This window comes from Sceloporus occidentalis, unplaced genomic scaffold (assembly GCF_023333645.1).
Source record: "Sceloporus occidentalis isolate IW3139 unplaced genomic scaffold, rSceOcc1.0.p SCAF_34, whole genome shotgun sequence".
Taxonomy (NCBI): domain Eukaryota; kingdom Metazoa; phylum Chordata; class Lepidosauria; order Squamata; family Phrynosomatidae; genus Sceloporus; species Sceloporus occidentalis.
Genome location: NW_028317014.1, coordinates 5,527,839 through 5,546,122, shown reverse-complemented (window position 1 = coordinate 5,546,122; position 18,284 = coordinate 5,527,839). Strand labels below are relative to the sequence as shown.

Below are 18,284 nucleotides of genomic sequence, written 5' to 3'. Positions count from 1 at the left end.
TTCATATTGGGCCGACTATGGCTGTTTAGTATCATATAGATGAAATATTGCATGCACAAAACCTTGAAATCCAGCTTTAAAAGCGCCTGTTTTTGTTAGAAATATTTACAGTGTCATTTTATTGTGCTGACAAACGGGTGACGTTGATGAGAAGTCTTATACCAAACCCCTCATCCTCGATAACACCTTCATTTATTACTACACGGAGGGACTTAAATTCTAAATTAATAAAGTTTTAAAAGGAATCTTTAAATTCACTGCAATTTTCATCTACTTGATACCAACATTCAATTTTAAGCATAAAACAAATGCATTGGGATGGATTCACTTGAATTGGTTAAGAAGTGACTGTAGCAGAAACAAGTTTCTCCAGTTTTATGGGCTGCCGGCAAATGTTCAAAACACACAAGACATTCATTCCGACAGCTGTCTTTTCACCCTCAGTACTTCTTAATAAACATTGGTTATGAAGACTTCATGACAGCTCTTATTTAGGTATGCATCACCCTGGAGTCACGGGGGGGGGGGGCAACACACAAAGCAAGGTACTAGAGATGCATTTACAAAACTACAAGTGTCCTTTATCTGCTTCATCGTCACTGCTGCCAATGTTGCTATCTGTAGACTGAGAATCGTCTTCAGCATGATCCACTTTGTCAATATCATCGTCCTGAGAGTCATTGTCCTTGTTTTTTGAAGATGAGCTTTTATTATCCTGCTTCTCAACTGCCTGTCCATTATCACAGGGGACTGAGCTACCATGGCTGGCACCTTCTGTTGCGTTCTGTTCATTAGTTTGCAGGAAATTGTCCCATCCTTTGAGCCGCTCTTCTCTTTCTCGAGAGGTTTCTTCAATCTGTGATCGGAAAGAGTGGTTACATCCGTTAAATACTGCAGATACTGAAAATACCATGTGACAAAAAATGGATCTCAAATCTGTTCACACCCTTTAAGATTTGTTTTCTTTTTATATTACATTATTTCATATATCCTCTGTATGGATAAACTGACCGAGGCAGATTAACAAATACGTACTATGCGCACACAGTTTTCGTGTTAAGAGGGGAAGTACCATCATTAAGGTCTTATATTATGAAAAACAGCTTTTACAAATATGTTGGTTTGTTTGGGAATAAAGATGAAACTATTATAAAGCTTGCCTGGATACTGCCAGTGGTATTAACACATCTGCTCAAATATAAGACAAGGTTTTTTCATAGCAAATGCTCTGAAAAATGCCCCTCGTCTTATATTTGAGGTGATCTTACAATCCGACCCCAAACAGGAGGCCTGACTACAAGATTAAGATCCAGATCCCCTGCAGGGTCATATGTGGCGAACCCCTCTCTGGCAGACGGTAGACATCTACAGGATGTGTGCAGACATCCTCCGCTGCTGCTCGGCTCATGATCTTCCAGTGCTCCATCATAGAAGCCCCGGCGGAAATGCTGGGCAGCAGCATAGGTTGTCTATGCGCATCGTGCAGACATCCACCGGCTGCCACCACTAGACACCAGGGAGTCTGAAGCACGGAGGGCAGGTTTTACTATAGGGTAGTCTTATATTCGAGACTTTTCTTTTTTCCTAAATTAATGTTCAACTTTTGGGGTCTTCTTATAATCGAGCAAAGACGGTATAGCATTTGTTTCATATACTCTATCATTGTCATATATAAAACAGGTATATTTAATAAACAAATACAATTTAAAAATACTTTGGACAGCTACATATTTGCTATGTGTGTGTCTTTTTACCTATTATAGCTCAATCCAAGACCACTTTCGTAACCTTGCACCAGAATCTTTTTTGTACATAACCACTGACGACAAAGATTTGAAAGTTTGCATGGTATGAGTTAATTGTGCGATTGCCATTGAAATCAGTATAGTGATAATATAAGGCATGTTTTTTGGCACAACGGCACATACTGAATAAAAGTTGTCTGCATGCGATGATGCAATACTATACCTGGTAATCCGTCACTCCATCCCACGATTCAACCACAAGCTGGCGACCACCAAACCACCTCCCATTAAGAGCAAGAATACAAGCATCACTTTCTTCTGCCTCTTTAAAAGACACAGAAGCCACACCGTCTGGATGTCGCTAGAATAGTAAATATCATTTTGATGTAAACATGTTATTGCAACCTTATAATCTACACTTTGAGCTCAACTGAGTGCAAAACCAGGATACAACCTATTAAAAGTACCATCATGTCTTGTAGTTTAGTTACGTGCTAGACAGCCTTATGCGAAAAACCATTTCCCTGAAATATGAGAACATGAAGCATTTAACTAGTCATGAATTATACCACTCACGTCGAATATAAGGACCTTCTTCACTTGACCAAACTTTTCACACTCTGTTCGTAGATCTTCTCGAATCTCATTCAGTACCAAAGGATCTTCCTATCAGCACAAAATGCGAGGTGATTTTAATACAATATAAAAACAGGAATATCAAATAAAAAATGTAATTTGATAACACCGAAGATGCCCGCTCTTGTGCGTTTAGTTTGTGAGATGAGGCTCAAGGTGATAGAACCAGGACATAAGAGGGATGGTCTAGCCAAGGTGATTCAATGGTAATAAAGGTCAATGGGACAGATGCAAAGACTTCTGGAATGTAGGTTGTGGGGTATTAAAATCTAGATTGTAAAGCGAGAATTGGAAGAATAAAAAAAAAGTTAGGGTACAGTACAGTATTATGAGATAAGATCCGTGCTACAGTATCTCCAGTTAGAAGCAAAGTTGAATTTTAGTTTTGTAGGTACAGGGAGCACCCATTACGATGTAACAGACGAAGAGCAGTGGGCAAAGCACAAGACTCTAGCACAGGTATCCAGAATTGACTGGAGAGGATATAACATAACAATTAGATATAAAGAAACAACTGGTGAGGAGGGCCCTGCTCAAATGAACATACACGATAGAAATAAATAAATAAATATATATATATATATATATATATATATATATATATATATATATAAAAAAGGAAAATAGCATATAGTATTTACGTCCAGTGCACACAATTAAGACAGAAGTAACAGCCTCTGGCTCATTAGATGTTCATTTTTATTCAACGAAAGAGCGTAAAGGGAAAAAAACAAAACCATCCGCATGGTACCCATTCATGTCTAAACAGTCCTAAATCCCTTCCCATCTAAGTGAGCTAATCCTATTTTTTTGTGCTTCTTTGCAGCACCTGCGGTACCCACAAAAATTAGGAGTACAAATAACATGGGAAGTGACTATTGAGTGTCTGAGGTTCCTTTACAGGAGGTCAACGTTATACAGTTTCCAGGATCTGAAATTACCAGCCGCTCCAGACATAGCTGTGGAGGTTAAGCAAGCCGCCCTACCCACATTCTTTAAGCCCGTAAAAATAGAGAGAAATCTGGTTTGACTGGTACTTGCACATCCAGAAATTCCATTTAACTGTCGACAAACCATGCTGGGTTTTTTTGTTTTCTTTTAATGGCGCCCCAATTAATATAAATATGAAGAGTAAATTTAGGATAAGTTGTTACGTTACTTATGTAACACTCCAACAGTTACAGTTTATATTTGGTATAAGAGTTAGAGACACTCTAGTCAACATATGCACTTTAATGCATATGATATTTGAAAGGTCCCTTTAAATCAGGACTGGACAAAAACCATTGCGGGCTACCATTTCCTGCGGGTGCAACGCAATGCGACCCCACAGGAAGGATTCACAATGGCAGATGACGCGGCAGGCCTCTACGAGGTGAGAGGGGAAGAAGTGTATGTAAGTGTGTGTGTTTACACTACTGTCAGAGGCAGCGTGTATATGTGTCTGTCTACTGTATTGTAGAGCCAAACTTAATTTGTGTATATATATATATATATATACACACACACACACACACACACACACGTGTGTGTTGCTGGATAGTGTGTGCATGCGTATAAGCGGTGTTAGCGTGTACGATCTACAGAATTAGCATGAGAGTAAAACTAAAGTGGTGGGTGCTTCCAGTGAAAAGTATACATTTTTAAATAGTGGGGTTTTTTGTGTTTAAATCTTGCAGAAGAATGGCAGCCAAACAGAGGTAAGAATGGACAGACCATCGAAGAGGAAGGCAGCTCTAGACTTTGCCTCACAGTACTTTAAACTGTTCAGTATCCTGTGGATGTACCTGTATATGCTAAAAAGGCATTTGAAAAAGCCCTTTAGGACAAACACGTGCATCTTCCTGCTGCTGCACAGGGGGTCAGGCTGACCGATGTTACATAAGGCATACCCGATTGCATGATCGGGCATTCTCTGGCGGAAAACATTACTGCTAACATCAACCGGAGGGACAGCAGAGAGCATGATGTCCCCTGCGACCCTGCTGGGATATCCGATTGCTCACCCTTCTTGCCAATGATGTGCATTGCAATCCCCAATGCAAGTCTATGGAGATTTGCTAGGTGAGCACAGTGTGATCAGTGCAGCGGGCCGCATCGAAAGAGTGAGAAATATTGTTTCTCCTTCTACCCACAAGTGACGATAAGGTGCCTAGAGGGATCTCTATCCATACTAGGGCTGCAACTAACGATTATTTTAATAATCGATTAGTTGGCCGATTATATTTTTGATTAATCGGATAAAAAAAAAATGCAGTTTTTTTTTTAATTAAAATAATGTTATAAAAAACGTACAATTTACACTTTCATCTCTTTATTGCAATGGCCTTTCTCTATTCACCTTCTTATTTTACTGACATAATAAAAGCTACAAGAACTCAGACACAGTCTCTCTCAAACTAGGTTTTAATACAAAGTTATTAGTAAATATTAATTCATATGTTAACTATTTTTCATATTTAATAAAAACTATGAGAAAAAAGCCTTGTTTATATTTTCTTTTATTTACCAAACTGCCCCCCAGTTATGCACATCTGAGCCCCAGCTTGCCACTTTGCCCCCAGATATGCCTTATACCTCCTATATGCCAGAGATTCCACTGTGCCCCCTGATATGCCACTGTGCCCCCTGATATGCCTTATACTCCTTATATGCCAGTGATATGCAACTGAGCCCCCTGATATACCTTTTACCCCAAGATATGTCTTATGACCCTCCTGATATGCCTAATATCGATATGCCTTATACCCCCTATATGCCACTGTGCCCCCTGATATGCCTTATAACTTCCAATATGCCACTCGCCCCCATTTCTGCCTTACACCTCCCTATATGCCACTGTGCACCCTGATAAATGCCCTGCACCACCCTGAAATTCATTATACTCCCCGATTCACCACTCTGCCTCCCCAGATATGCCACACTGAAATTCATTATACCCCCCCATACACCACTCTAACCCCCCCAGATATGCCACTCTGCCTCCCTGAAATTCATTATAGCCCCCATACACCACTCTGCCTCCTCCCCCCCTCCCATACACCACTCTGCCTCCTCCCCCAGTCCCATACACCACTCTGCCCCCCCCTCCCATACACCACTCTGCCTCCTCCCCCCCCCTCCACCACTCTGCCTCCCCCCCCCCCTCCCATACACCACTCTGCCTCCTGGCATTTCTGGAGGCAGAGTGGCATTAAGGGGGTTAAAAGGCATTTCACACCTGATCAAGTGGGCTTTGTCCCTGGTAGGGAGGCCCCTGATAATATTCGCAGGACGCTGAACCTGCTCCACTCGTGTCGTAGGACCGGAACCCCATTAATGCTTCTGTCCCTAGACGCTGAGAAGGCCTTCGACCGCGTGGACTGGGGATACCTGTGGTCCACTATGCGAGCCTTCGGTTTCGCTGGTGCCTTTCTGCAGGGTGTACAGGCCCTCTATTCCCACCCCTCCGCTGTTGACATCGGCACCTTCAGGTCTAGGCCCTTTCCGATCCTTGGTGGGACCCGCCAGGGTTGTCCTTTGTCGCCCCTTTTATTTGCTCTGGCCATTGAGCCTCTGGTCCAAGCTGTTCGTATGCATCCTGACATTAGGGGACTCTCGGTGGGAAGTAACATTTATAAACTTAGCTTATTTGCTGATGATGTCCTATTATCCCTGACGTCTCCCCTTACTTCTCTGCCCAATTTATACCAACTGTTAGAGAGATTTGGGAAATTATCTGGTTACAAAATTAATTCCGATAAATGTGAAGCTTTGAATGTTACTCTTCCCGCCCCTACAGTAAAGCTTTTATCCCTTAACTTTGATTTCAAATGGCAGCCGACTTCTATTCGCTCTCTCGGCATATATATAACCCCTTCGCATTCGCAGATGTATGCAGCCAACTACCCACCTCTCCTCTTGCGCCTGAAGCGTGATCTAGCGACATGGTTGTCCTATGCCCTGTCTTTCATGGGACGGATTTATGCGGTGAAGATGACGCTCTTGTCCAGACTTCTATATCTTTTTCGCTCCATATCGTTACCTGTCCGGAGGAACGACATCACTAGCCTCCAAAGGGCAATTGAACTATTCGTCTGGCAGGGCCGTAGAAGTCGACTCGCTAAAGCCAATCTCTATCCGCTCTACGACTATTACGTCGCTGCACAACTGGCGATGCTGCTCTCCCTCTCCGTGGTCCACTCCCCTCCCCGCTGGGTCCAACTGGAGTCGGATCTCTGCTCCGGGATTTGCCCGGGGTGGCTTCTGTGGCATTCGTCCCTCGACAAGACGTTGATCTCCGCCAGCCCCACTCTATTGCATTCTCTTCTCCTGTGGTACTGCATGCGGTATAGATTTCGACTTACGAGCCAGGGCTCCAGGTTGACACCGCTCTTTCAGAATCCAGACTTTCCTGCTGGGTGTTGTATTCGCCCATTCCAGTGGTGGATCACGAAAGGAGTCGTCTCGGTGGGGGACATGCTCGTGCACAATAAACCCTGCTCCTATCTCGCTACGAACTCCCTGCTACAGAGATTTTCTGGTTTCACCAGCTCTCACACTTTGTCCGCACCTTTCTGCTGCGTCACCCGGATCACGTCCCAACGTTTTATGAACAAGCCACGTGGCGCGATTTCTCATCTGTATAACCACATGTTGGGGATCAAATTCCCGTCTTCGCCTCTGGATTCTAGTGTTATAGTCTGATCTCTGTTTGAGGTCGGATTATATAAAGAGAGGAGTTTTTCAGAGCATTATCGATTTTATCGATTAGTTGTTTCGACCCTAATCCATACTGCACCAATTACAGTACAAAAATAAAATAATTTAAAACAAACACCTTTCATCCCAATGCTCTAGCTCTACACATAAAAATTATAACCCGCACCGCTTTTCACCACACCTAAACTTATTAAGCCATAACTATTAAAATGACTACCCTACACAAACTACATCTAAATAACAGAACACGCAAAATAAAGATACCAACCATAGGTCAAACAATTTCAAGGAGGCAGACCACAAACGAGTCATGAGTTTGCTACACCTATAAACTTTATACCAGGGCTCGACAAATCCCAGGCGCCAGGTCGCCATGGCGACTGAGAATTTTGGCGCCTAGGTGTTTGTCAGACTGTTAAATCCCCCAAAAATGCCCCCACGGGCAGATCAGCACAGCCGCCCCCGAGCCTGTGATCACTCCCACGGAGAGATTCTGTAGGTTGAAAACGCGATTGCCGGCAAACCAGCAATTGCGTTTTCAGCTGCCACAGACAGCTTCAGGTAAGAGGGTTGTGTGTTGATTGGGTCCCCACACAAGCGTGGGGCCCTGACACAACATCCCCCTGCTGCCTGATCGCTCCATGACAGAGAAAGTGCAGCGTTAACCCCTTCAATTTTAGGTGTTAATTCCTGTTTTGTAGGGGCTCTGCTGCTGGTGGTCGGCCTGGAAGCTTCCATAACGAGCTTCCATAAGCCCTTTGATGACTCCTGTAGACAGAAGTCTATAGACCAGCAATTGCATCCCAGCTGCCAGAGGCAGCTTCAGGGACAGGGGAGAGGGTTCTTCGGTCTCCACTTGAGTGTGGAGACCAACCCCAACCCTCCCCTGCTGCCTGATCGCTCCATGAGAGCATATGACACATGTAGCATTGCAGGGGTTAACATTTGTCCCCACAAGCTTGTGGAGACTAAATATCAGTCAATGCTGTGCTCCAATGGAACATCAGTATCGAAATTTAAAAAAACAAACAAAAAAAAAACCAGCACTGACCTGAAAGTCCAGGGTGCTTCCAGGTCAAATGCTGTGAGTTTAGTAAGTGGGCTGATGATGATCAGATCACTCCTAACCAACTGTTAGTTTTAACAAAATCCTGGCTCCTAACTTTTTTAGCTGGCTCCTAGATTCACAACAAATTTGTCAAGCCCTGCTTTACACCATTGCTATAATGCACCGATTGCACAATATCCAATGCAGCATTGCACAACAAACAGGATAAAACAAATAGTGCATCACAAAAAATGGACTTAAAAATCAAGGCGGCTTTAATACAAAGTAATGGTCAGTGACACCATAATCTCTGAACTATAGTACACTAAATGGTATAAAAATAGATATTGCCAAACTAGCCTAATAGAAACAGTCTTTATTTGTAGTTTATACGTTTAACTTGGTCCAATACAGCAATATCTTTGTGTATACAACACTTTTTTCCCACAAAACCAATAATAACCATTAAATGTCCATCTCCCACAGGGAGAGAGAAGTTATGGCTCACCTCAAAATCTTTTGGGTGAAACATATTCCTAATGATAATAACACGCTCAAAACGTTTTCTCAGTTCACCAGCCTTCTTTTCTGGTCTCCAGTCCAACAGTCTGGAAAGAAAAAGGAAAAGTAGAGAAGACTGCATTGTTATTAAGTGCATAAACCTATTAGAAAATAATAAAAATATATGCCCACTGCCTTAAATGGGTATGGATTCTAAATAGATCTAATGAAAAACAACCATTACAGAGGTCATAATATTCTTGTAACCCCTTGCAATATCAGAACTTTATGTGCAAAGTGCTTGGAAGGACAGCATAGTCACTATGCACAATTTACCAAGAACTTGGAGCAGAGATTCTTTAGTTACTGGAGTTAGAAAAAGCAACCTGCCAGTACCCTAGAGACAGAATGAACTGTACACCGCTGGAGGACCAGGACTGGTTGGTGACATCATTGTCCTCCTTCTAACCCACCAAAAATGAAAGAAGCTTGAGTACTGTTCATAGGGAGCCCTGCGGTGGAGGTCTACAACAGCACATATAGCTTCAATGCTGAGCACCAGGATATGATGTCATACCCCAACCCTCAGCATCTGATCAAGTGTGAGGTTGCAGCCCACCAAAGGATAAGCAGGGGGTTAATGCAGGCAAGGAGAAAAACAAAAAAAAAAACACAGGAGAAAATGTGTTTTGAAAGTGTCTGTACGAAGGCCAGGAAGTATATGTCCATAAGGGCACGTGTATGCTAGGATATTTGTACGTAAGGGCAGGTGTGAACATGTGTGTATCTATTCTGATTTCTATTTCAGGACCTGATTTTAACAAATTTTGTAACAGTGGAACTATTTAGAAGTATTTTAAATTATACAAAAAATGTTAGTTTCCTGCATTGTAACTTTAGAAGTGTCTGCCATGAGCCATGTCCTTAACAATCCTTGGGGGTTATGCTAGAATTTCTATACTAAACAGCGACATTAATCCAACCAACATTTTTTTTTTTTAATCTTACCTTTCATAAGATAGACCAATGTTACTTACTTTTGCTGTTGAGATAGCTTTTTCCGGTAGTCTTTGGATTTTTTCTTCTTTTTGGAGGCATCATACTGCCCCTTGAGTTGAAATTTCGCACTTTCAACATGAAGTTTGTATCCCCTTATCTCGTAATCATCAAGAAGTTTCAATGCAAGATCCACAGATTCCTTCTACAAAGACATTAAGCTAAGAATCACGTAGACATCTACACACTGCCCTGGCTACACACCGGGGACTCAGAAGCACCGGTAAGTGGGGCGGGGGGTAGACCGGAGGTTCCAGGTCCCCTGTAGCTCTGCGGGGGATCTGGATCTTAGTCGTCTCATAGTCAGACCTATTTGAGGTCTGATTATAAGACGAGGGGTATTTTTCAGAGCTTCTGCTCTGACATTTAAAAAAATACATGACACGATGACAAAAGATGTATTTTTGTTGTTAATTTTATTAATCTGGATATTACTACGTAAACAGAATATACTAGAAGGGATGGAAAAATAACACGAAAACATGACAGCAGTTTAAATTTTGCAAATACAAGGTCATCCTATACAAACCTTGAGATAACAGCACAAGCCATCCCCCTTCAAGTTTCCTTCCCCATCCTTGTACAGCTTTATTTTATACTCTTCTGACACAGGATCTCGCATAATAATTCCATACTTGGACATGATCTGGACAAATTCATCATTGGTTATATCAAGCGGAAGTCCTGTAAAATACAGAAAAAGAAAACATTTATTTTTTAATGCAGTGCATAAATGTATAGGATTTAAACGTAAACTAATAATGTAACTTACCAGTCACGTAGACATTCGTATTTCTCTCTTGGTCTACGTTAAACCACCCTAATCAAGGAAATGCACAATTAAGACACATTAAGTCCTGGTTTTATACACACTTCTATATAATAAGACAGACTTGGGTAACTAGTTGATTAACGCAGTCATTGCATGAATTAATTGGTCATTTTAGATATGGGACAGACCAGGCGAGCCTCATAATGTGACATGGGGTCTGTCAATGGACCAAATTATAGGGGGCGAAAATCGGCAAGAAGGGTAAGACCCTGAGGTTATCAGATAAGGAAATTTTTTTCTTTTCCCCAAATTCTGGCTTTATATGATCGCATTCCAAAGTAGGGCTAGGAAAGCCATTAAAAAAATATTTAATCTTCTGTCTAAACACCCATCAATAACACGTCATTAAGTATATAAACCAAAGGCACCAACAAGGCGAGTAAGGCATTTTGCAAATTAAAACTGAGACTGTAAACCTGATTGCTGTGTTAAGAAGCAAGAATTTCCAAATGAATAATTACAGCAGATACCCAATGCCCAGCCCTCTGACAACGAAATAATACCTTTCCAACACTGATCTACACAAATACGTCTACAATTTATTTTGTAATAACACCTTCCAAAAAACTTTCAGTATTGAAGTCTTTCTGAATTAGCTTACACTCCATGCAGAATTATCCTGATTCAAGGATAATACCTGTAAGTGTTAACATACACAGACAGATGTATAGTGTTGCTTAATGGTTTCTCCACCAATTAAAGCTGAGATGTCCCTTTAAATTTCCATGGTGTCCCTTTTGCAACTACATTTGGGGGATTCTGCCAAAAACCCCCATATGCATTTGCCCATTCCTCCGCCTCTACCATTTATATTCCATGCAAGAGATATGTACTTACAGCTGGCCAGAATTAACACTGGATTGGCAAACGGTGAAGGCGAGGGTCTCTGTTCAGAACCACGTGTACACGCACAAAAGCCCTCCCATTGATTTCAACAGGAATGCTTCCCCTCCACTGAATAGCATCAAGCAGGCAATCAAAAGGCACGGACATAATACGGAGGAGTAGGGAAGATGCACAGCTGCAACTTCTTCCTCAAGTATTTTTTTTATTGTTTTCTATTTAAGAATGTATCGTCTGAGTAATAAAATATGCATTCCTTCTTGTGAGGGACAGTAAACTCTCCCCTTAAGCAGGCAAGCAGCTCTCATACTAGCAACTCAACCTCTCCTTACGACCAGTGCAGCGCCAACAACTCAAGTATACTCCATGTACTATTCCATGCCCTTAGCACATCCCCAGAAACTGAAATGGGCAACTAGCCACACACATGTGCAAACCTAAATATCTATATATGCAACATACTGTCAACATGTTTGATTCAGCCCGACAACCCAATAAACATTTCTGTCGTGTAATTTTGGAACGTAAACCATAATACGTGTAGAGCGTAGAGTCTCCATAAACTTATGACTGATCCCGGCACACTTTATGCTTAGTTGGAGCGCGAAGGAGTGGCACCACCTGTTGGCCGATTCAGCGATAGGGAAACGGAATCCCTGTACCATCTACTTTGATAAAAGCGGTGATAGAATCATTATATACAGAGCCTTGCTTTAAATCAGCATTTCCTTACCAGGGTCTGCTTTTCTTTTCTCACTCTTTGCCTTTTGTGATGACGAGTCAGAATGGCTTTTAGGATCGTTTGGTATTTCCTTAGGTTTTTCAGGACCTTTTGATTCCTGAGGCTTGGCGGATTCAGTGGAAGTTACGTTATCATTTTCTAGATTTAAGCCATAGTTTGCCTGGTACCTCACTAGAAGATCTTCTGTTATCTAAGAAAGAGGGGGGGGGGTAGAAAAAAAAATACTATGTACAATTTGAGTCAACGGAGGAAAAAAAAACCATTGTGGTCCATGGAAGAAACAAAAATGCAGAGTAGGAATAGTTCTGTTTGGATTAGTTGTCGGATAAAGTACAGGCACAGCATACAAACAGAATTACAAAATAACTGTATATAGATGTGATGTCCCAAAAATGCTATAAATTCCCTAAGATGTGTGCAGGCAGTGCGTAACGCTTGCTCAGGTTTTTTTGGGGATCAGACAAATTGCTGCCGCTTCTTTATCATTTGATCATTTTTGCGTCCATGACTGCGATTCAAATTCAAACATTAAAGGACTAGATAAGAAAGACAGCAATCAAATCCTAGTTTTGCATTTTTTTTATGTCCTGGTTCTTTTCTGCATGTACCCTGCATATGTCTTAGGTAAACAGCACACTGCTGTGATATCTTATTCGAAGCAAATGATTCCTGTTGGTTTATGAGTCTATGCCGGGGAAATAACTGCACTGGAAGTGATTTTATGCTCTTCAGTGGTGCCATTTGTGATACAGCATAGAATAAGCCCGAGGCCACAAGTTGCCACAGGTTATTTGAATGTGACCAGAATTTATGATATATGTATATACTCATATCTTCTCAATGTTATACTTGGATGATGGAACATATGTACCGAACCCCAAAACACCTAATAAAAGATAGATTCAATTAAGCCAGGCCTGATGGATCGAATCCTCTGAAGATAAAACAGAACAAAATAGGCATCTATTAAATGCTAAAATAAAAAAAAGTGGGAGAAGAGACGCTGCACGTCTTACACAATTATATACAATTCCCTGCCCCTTCCACGATAATTTTTAACCCGGGTTTCCACGGCTGTATTTCCACAGAACCCGCATTGTGAGTGATGGGAGTTGGTTGCACATTCATCCGACTTGGACGTGACAGGAAGCGCCAGAAACACATACTGCCTCTCACCTTAGGGAACCATGCCTTCTTTTCCTGGTCCCACTCATACTCAGTGCCATCCGTGGGGTCCTTGTAAGTGATGGGATCGTGCTCCCCCTCCCGACCCCGCGTCCCGTACAACTGATGGAGCCGCAACTGCTCGTAAAATTCATCGTTGCCATCCGCAGCTTTGCTCATGACGGGGGAAGCCCCGGCAGAAACTACGCTAAAACGAGCAGAGAAAAGCAAAGCAACTCAGATGCAAACAAGCACGCAAGCATCGAGCGTGAGGACGTCCAGACCCGGAAGTTGCGCAATTACGTGCCAGGAAAAATCACTCTACGCATACGTTAGTCACGCCAACCCAGTGCGCATACTCACTGCGGTTTGTTCTGAAAACAGTGCTGCCTTAGTTACGCCAACCCAGTGCGCATGCTCGCTGCGTTTTGTCAGTAAAATTTTGGCATGTAGTCTGCTGAAACATACCCAAATAAACCAACCAAGATTAAGCTGCTACAATTGTGGTCATATGTTTTTGCTCCCTGCTCACATCACTGTGCTGGTTTTTAAGGTCATGCTGATTAAGTAAGTTCCATAGACTTTAAAGAATTAGAGTGCCTGGTCTAAGATGAAGACCATACCCGAGAACTCTCCGGAAGCGCCGGGTTGACACCTGAAAATTGGGGGTCGCAAGAGCTTGGTCCTAACACACCCCACTCTTCACCCACGTCACCTTTAAATGGGAGCGTTTACCGCAACATAGACGGGAGCACCCATGTTGGTGGAAGTCATGGCTGCTCCTGCAAGGGTAGACCATGTTCATACCTGAGAACTTCTCGGCTCCGGCTACCCTTGCGGGACGCGGAGAAGCTCTCATCCAGCAATCTCCGGGTCAAACCCGTTTGGTAGGGTTAAAAAACCTGTTTGGTAGGCCTTGTATTATACATTTGTATTATTTGAGCCTGTGACTAGCGACATTTTTTCTTTTCCCTGTTTGCCCATATTTGAGGTTGTTGGCTCCTCATCAGTCTGGTTGCAGCTTGCTGTCCAGGGGTTCATAGGGAGGAGGTTTAATTGCACCTCCCCCAACACATTAATCTGGTTTTGGTAGCAGTATAAACTGCTTTGTGTGCCCACTATGTAGGAGGTGAGAGTAGGATCTCACCCTATTGAGAGTGTGCCTTGACGTGGCGGGTGAGCTTAATTATGCTTTGGCCAATTCATATAACCAAAACCTCTCATTTATATTATGTTTATATATTTGTTGCCAACTTTATTAGGGTAAGAAGCGCAGACAGTTTCTGTTTTTTGGATACATTGTACAGCCAATACACTGTTTTTGCAGCATGCTTACACCCGTTTGGTAGGCCTTGTATTATACATTTGTATTATTTGAGCCTGTGACTAGCTCAGCGCACCGACATTTTTTGTTTTCCAAACCCAAAGAGTTCCCAGGTATGACCATGGGTAGCCAGGGCCAACAAGTTCCCAGTCATGATTAAGACAGTATAATAAAAGGAGTCAAGATAATAGGATACCAGTACTGAAACACAAATGATTAATGTAAAACTGCGTAAAAAGAATATCTTTGAAAATATATTTCAATACTACTTATAAAAGAAAAATGAGAAGTATATACAACCCGACGCTGAACAAGGCTTGGGATAGGAAATAGGGCATACTATTAGCAAAACTAGCGAGCCATGCTCAAACTTTTAATACAACCAAAAGTTGATCGTTGTTTTGAAGGACATGGTTCAAGGTGTTTTGGGATCGCCTTTACGAAAACTTTAAATGTGTTAATTTATAAGGACATGTCTTTTAACGTTTAGCATGTTGTACGCTAAAAAAAATCCAATTTATCCAAATCCAAATATAAAAATATATATTTTGCTGAGCATAAAATCCAGTGTTGTATACGGTAATATAATTTGGCACAGACAAGAACCTTTTTTTGTCCAAATAAAAAAATGTACAAACTTTTTTTTTGTAAAAAAATTGTAGAAATTGGAAGTCACCAAGAATGATCACTAATGAGGAAGTGGTGGAAAAACTGAATAAGACAAACAGGGTAGAAGATATTTCACATGAACTACAATGATTAATCTCTTTCTGTGCTCCTTTATATCCATCTTCAGGTAATCAAATCAGTGGTAAATTCTCCATATAAGGTTATCAATTGTCCATAATTAGGTTCCTCGTTATGATCAAAGTATATGCATAAGGTTAATTAAACAAGATCACAGTATCAAATCATGTTAGAATAATCCTTCAGTATGTTTAAGGCGATCCTTAATTATATTTTAAATTTTAAAATATAGGTATCTATGATTAATAATGTAAAACATAAGTTAATTGATATCAATTGTAGTAAATATTGAATTTATAAAATGACAGCTGTGTAATAAACAGTATACACTGCAATACACTGTTTACAGTACATTTACCTTTTGATGTGGGCTTCAAGAGACTAAATTTGTATTTAAATAAAGGTTTCCTGTGCTTTCTGTGAGTATGTGAAATCAACTAGCTTAACTAGGTTAGTTAAGTCAGATCACTTTAACTCCTTTTACACCTATAATGACAGTAATATACTGTATATTTTAAATATAAATATGTGATCATGCTCCCTAAGGTGTCTAACATAGTCTGCACGCTACCTCCGCACAGGGTATTTCAAATTCTGGTATTTTAACTATTTAACTGGTATTTTAAGCATATTGCTTAACATTAGATCTCATTTTGTTCTTAAAGGTGCTAATTTGTGGCATTTTCACCATATGTGGATTAGAGTACCCTGGCAATCATTCCATCTCCAGCAATTAGTTGAGTTTTGGAATTTATTGATCCTAGTTGGATATTTGTACCATCTATGTATGACCTTTAGATATGTTTCTAAGGTATTAATGCCATGAATTGCTTTATCTGTGATATTGAATGCACTCTGCCAATCTTTCTATGGAAAATATATACTCATCTCATTTTCCCATTTAAGAATCAAATTCAGCCTTGTAATCTTCCTTTTTTGTTTCCAAACCTTAGTGATTCTAGATATTATTTTCTGTCCTGATGTTATTGCTCTTAACTCATTAAATGGAATCGCTTCCCTTATAGATCTTGTTTTCAACAAATGTCTGATCCATACTCTATTGTTAGTATGGAAGTGTCTTAAGAGGCAAACAACTGATACCAACGTTTGGTGAAGTTTGTTTTATTTTGACCTTAATGGTCACTGTTATAAACAACTATAATACAATATTCATTTAGTCACAATGCCTTGGTGTTAGAGGAACTTGCTGCGTGAGGTTGAACATGCTGGATGTAAAGCTGAAACAAAAAAATAAAGAAATATTAAAGGTGAAATAAATGTTTGATTCTTTTGTTCACAACAAGAAAACTTTTTCTAAGTGCTTTCGGTGAGTGTTTATGGAACTGAGTTCAACAGGGGGTCCCCCGCCAGTGCTGGAGTTGGACATCTGAGGTATGGCCAACTATAGAGCATTAGCCAGATGGCTAGATGCAGGACTCACCATGCGCTGGCCCTGGGGAGTACGCATCGGTTATGCTACTGTGGATGGAACACGGCAGTAGCAACTTCTTATCGGTGTTCCATTCTTCTCTTCTTTTTCTTTTCAGCCGCCAGCTCAGCTGTAACCTCCTTCAGGAGTTCTATGAAGAAGAAAGTGTTGAATTAATATTTGAAAATAAACATTGATTGCCAACAAACAATATGTATTTGTTTGAATGTGGTTAGCCACATTGCATGGCTATTATCAGTAGTTAAAAGCCAACAGATCTTACCATCTAGTTCTCCTCTTTCTAGATCCACCTCTAACAGTTCACCCAGTTCGTCTAGGGTGTCTTCGTGTTCTTTTTGCTTCTTTTTAATTTCTGCCACCTCTTTTGGTTGTCTTCTCAAGCAAGGAAGACACTGGCTGCAACATTAATAAACCATTAGTCTCACTCAACTCTACCCATGTTTATGCTATGTCTATATTATGTTAATTTTACCTTACAACTTATGACTTTGACATTGGCTCGCGTCTTCTATTATTGTTTAAGCTGTACATTTTTGTGGTGCCCACAACCATACCAAAATGAGAGGTTTTCTCAGATAACTATATACATACACACCCATATATAAAACAAAGTGAAACTTTGCCTTACCAGCATCTAATGCAGCAACAAGCAAAAAGTGGTACACAGCAGAGCAAGAAAAGGGCTGCCATCACTATAGCTGTTACACGAAGTGATAATTGGACATCTGTAAAAAAACAAATGGTGGATTTTGAAAGAATGTTATTCTATGTAAAGGCTCGTGTGCTACAATGATATAACACGGAAAGTATCCTTCTATGAGCAGGTTTTGGTAACCGAGGTAAATTACACTCAAAAGTTTGTACACATTTAATACATCTGAATGAATGGATGATATTGATTGATCACCCATTTCTCTCCAGCATCACTGTCCATATCTATAAAGCCATTTGTAGAGACAGTTAAGTTTGTTTCTACTCTCAATAAAATTCATTATGAAACTTTACTTATATTAGGAGTAAGTTATACAGGCTATAGCCAAAGACAATTACTACAAATATATATATAATGACTTACAGTGCTATCTTTCTACTGTGTGTTTTCATTCTGTCTCGATCATCACAGATCAGATGGCAGCAGTGTCAATATGCACTGCGGAATCCTCACTATTGGAACGGGATGTTATGATCCGATCCCTGTACTAACCATTCGTTTCTACAACTAAACTATAATCTAGGGGCAAGCCCTAAGGTTCTTTGGTACTTACAATGCAACCAATATAATTTAGATATAATACAATATATGGAGAGGCATATATTGCCAGAAACAATCTTTACTATCATCAACTGTAGTGGTCTCTATTACATATGAACACTGAAAACGATTGCATGTATGCATGTTCTAAAATACTTACCATCTGTAACAGTTTTGTAACATGCCCCAGGTGATGGACAACAGCCAACGCTCAAACACGTCTCTTTATCTAGCAGGTGTCCG

At 40.8% G+C, this 18,284-nt stretch overlaps 1 protein-coding gene across 1 annotated transcript; it reads right to left on the bottom strand.

Annotated features, from left to right (window-relative positions):
• Positions 1-568: 568 nt before the first annotated feature.
• Positions 569-16,807, bottom strand: LOC149298181 (17S U2 SnRNP complex component HTATSF1-like). Its single transcript, XM_089487651.1, has 11 exons — positions 16,781-16,807; positions 16,522-16,577; positions 13,281-13,476; positions 12,096-12,294; positions 10,460-10,507; positions 10,217-10,371; positions 9,669-9,832; positions 8,639-8,738; positions 2,322-2,411; positions 1,969-2,106; positions 569-856 (listed from the first exon to the last, which is right to left on the bottom strand). Exons 1-11 carry the CDS (start codon positions 16,805-16,807, stop codon positions 569-571), a joined length of 1,461 nt encoding a protein of 486 aa, XP_089343777.1.
• Between the last annotated feature and the right edge of the window lie 1,477 nt (positions 16,808-18,284).

Coding starts and splice junctions, on each gene's coding strand:
- LOC149298181 (XM_089487651.1), bottom strand. CDS start 16,807: ATGCGTACTCCCCAGGGCCAGCGCATG. Junction 10,372..10,459: donor TACGAATGTCTACGTGACTG/GTAAGTTACATT, acceptor TGTATTTTACAG/GACTTCCGCTTGATATAACC. Junction 8,739..9,668: donor AAGCTATCTCAACAGCAAAA/GTAAGTAACATT, acceptor TTTTCTTTCCAG/ACTGTTGGACTGGAGACCAG.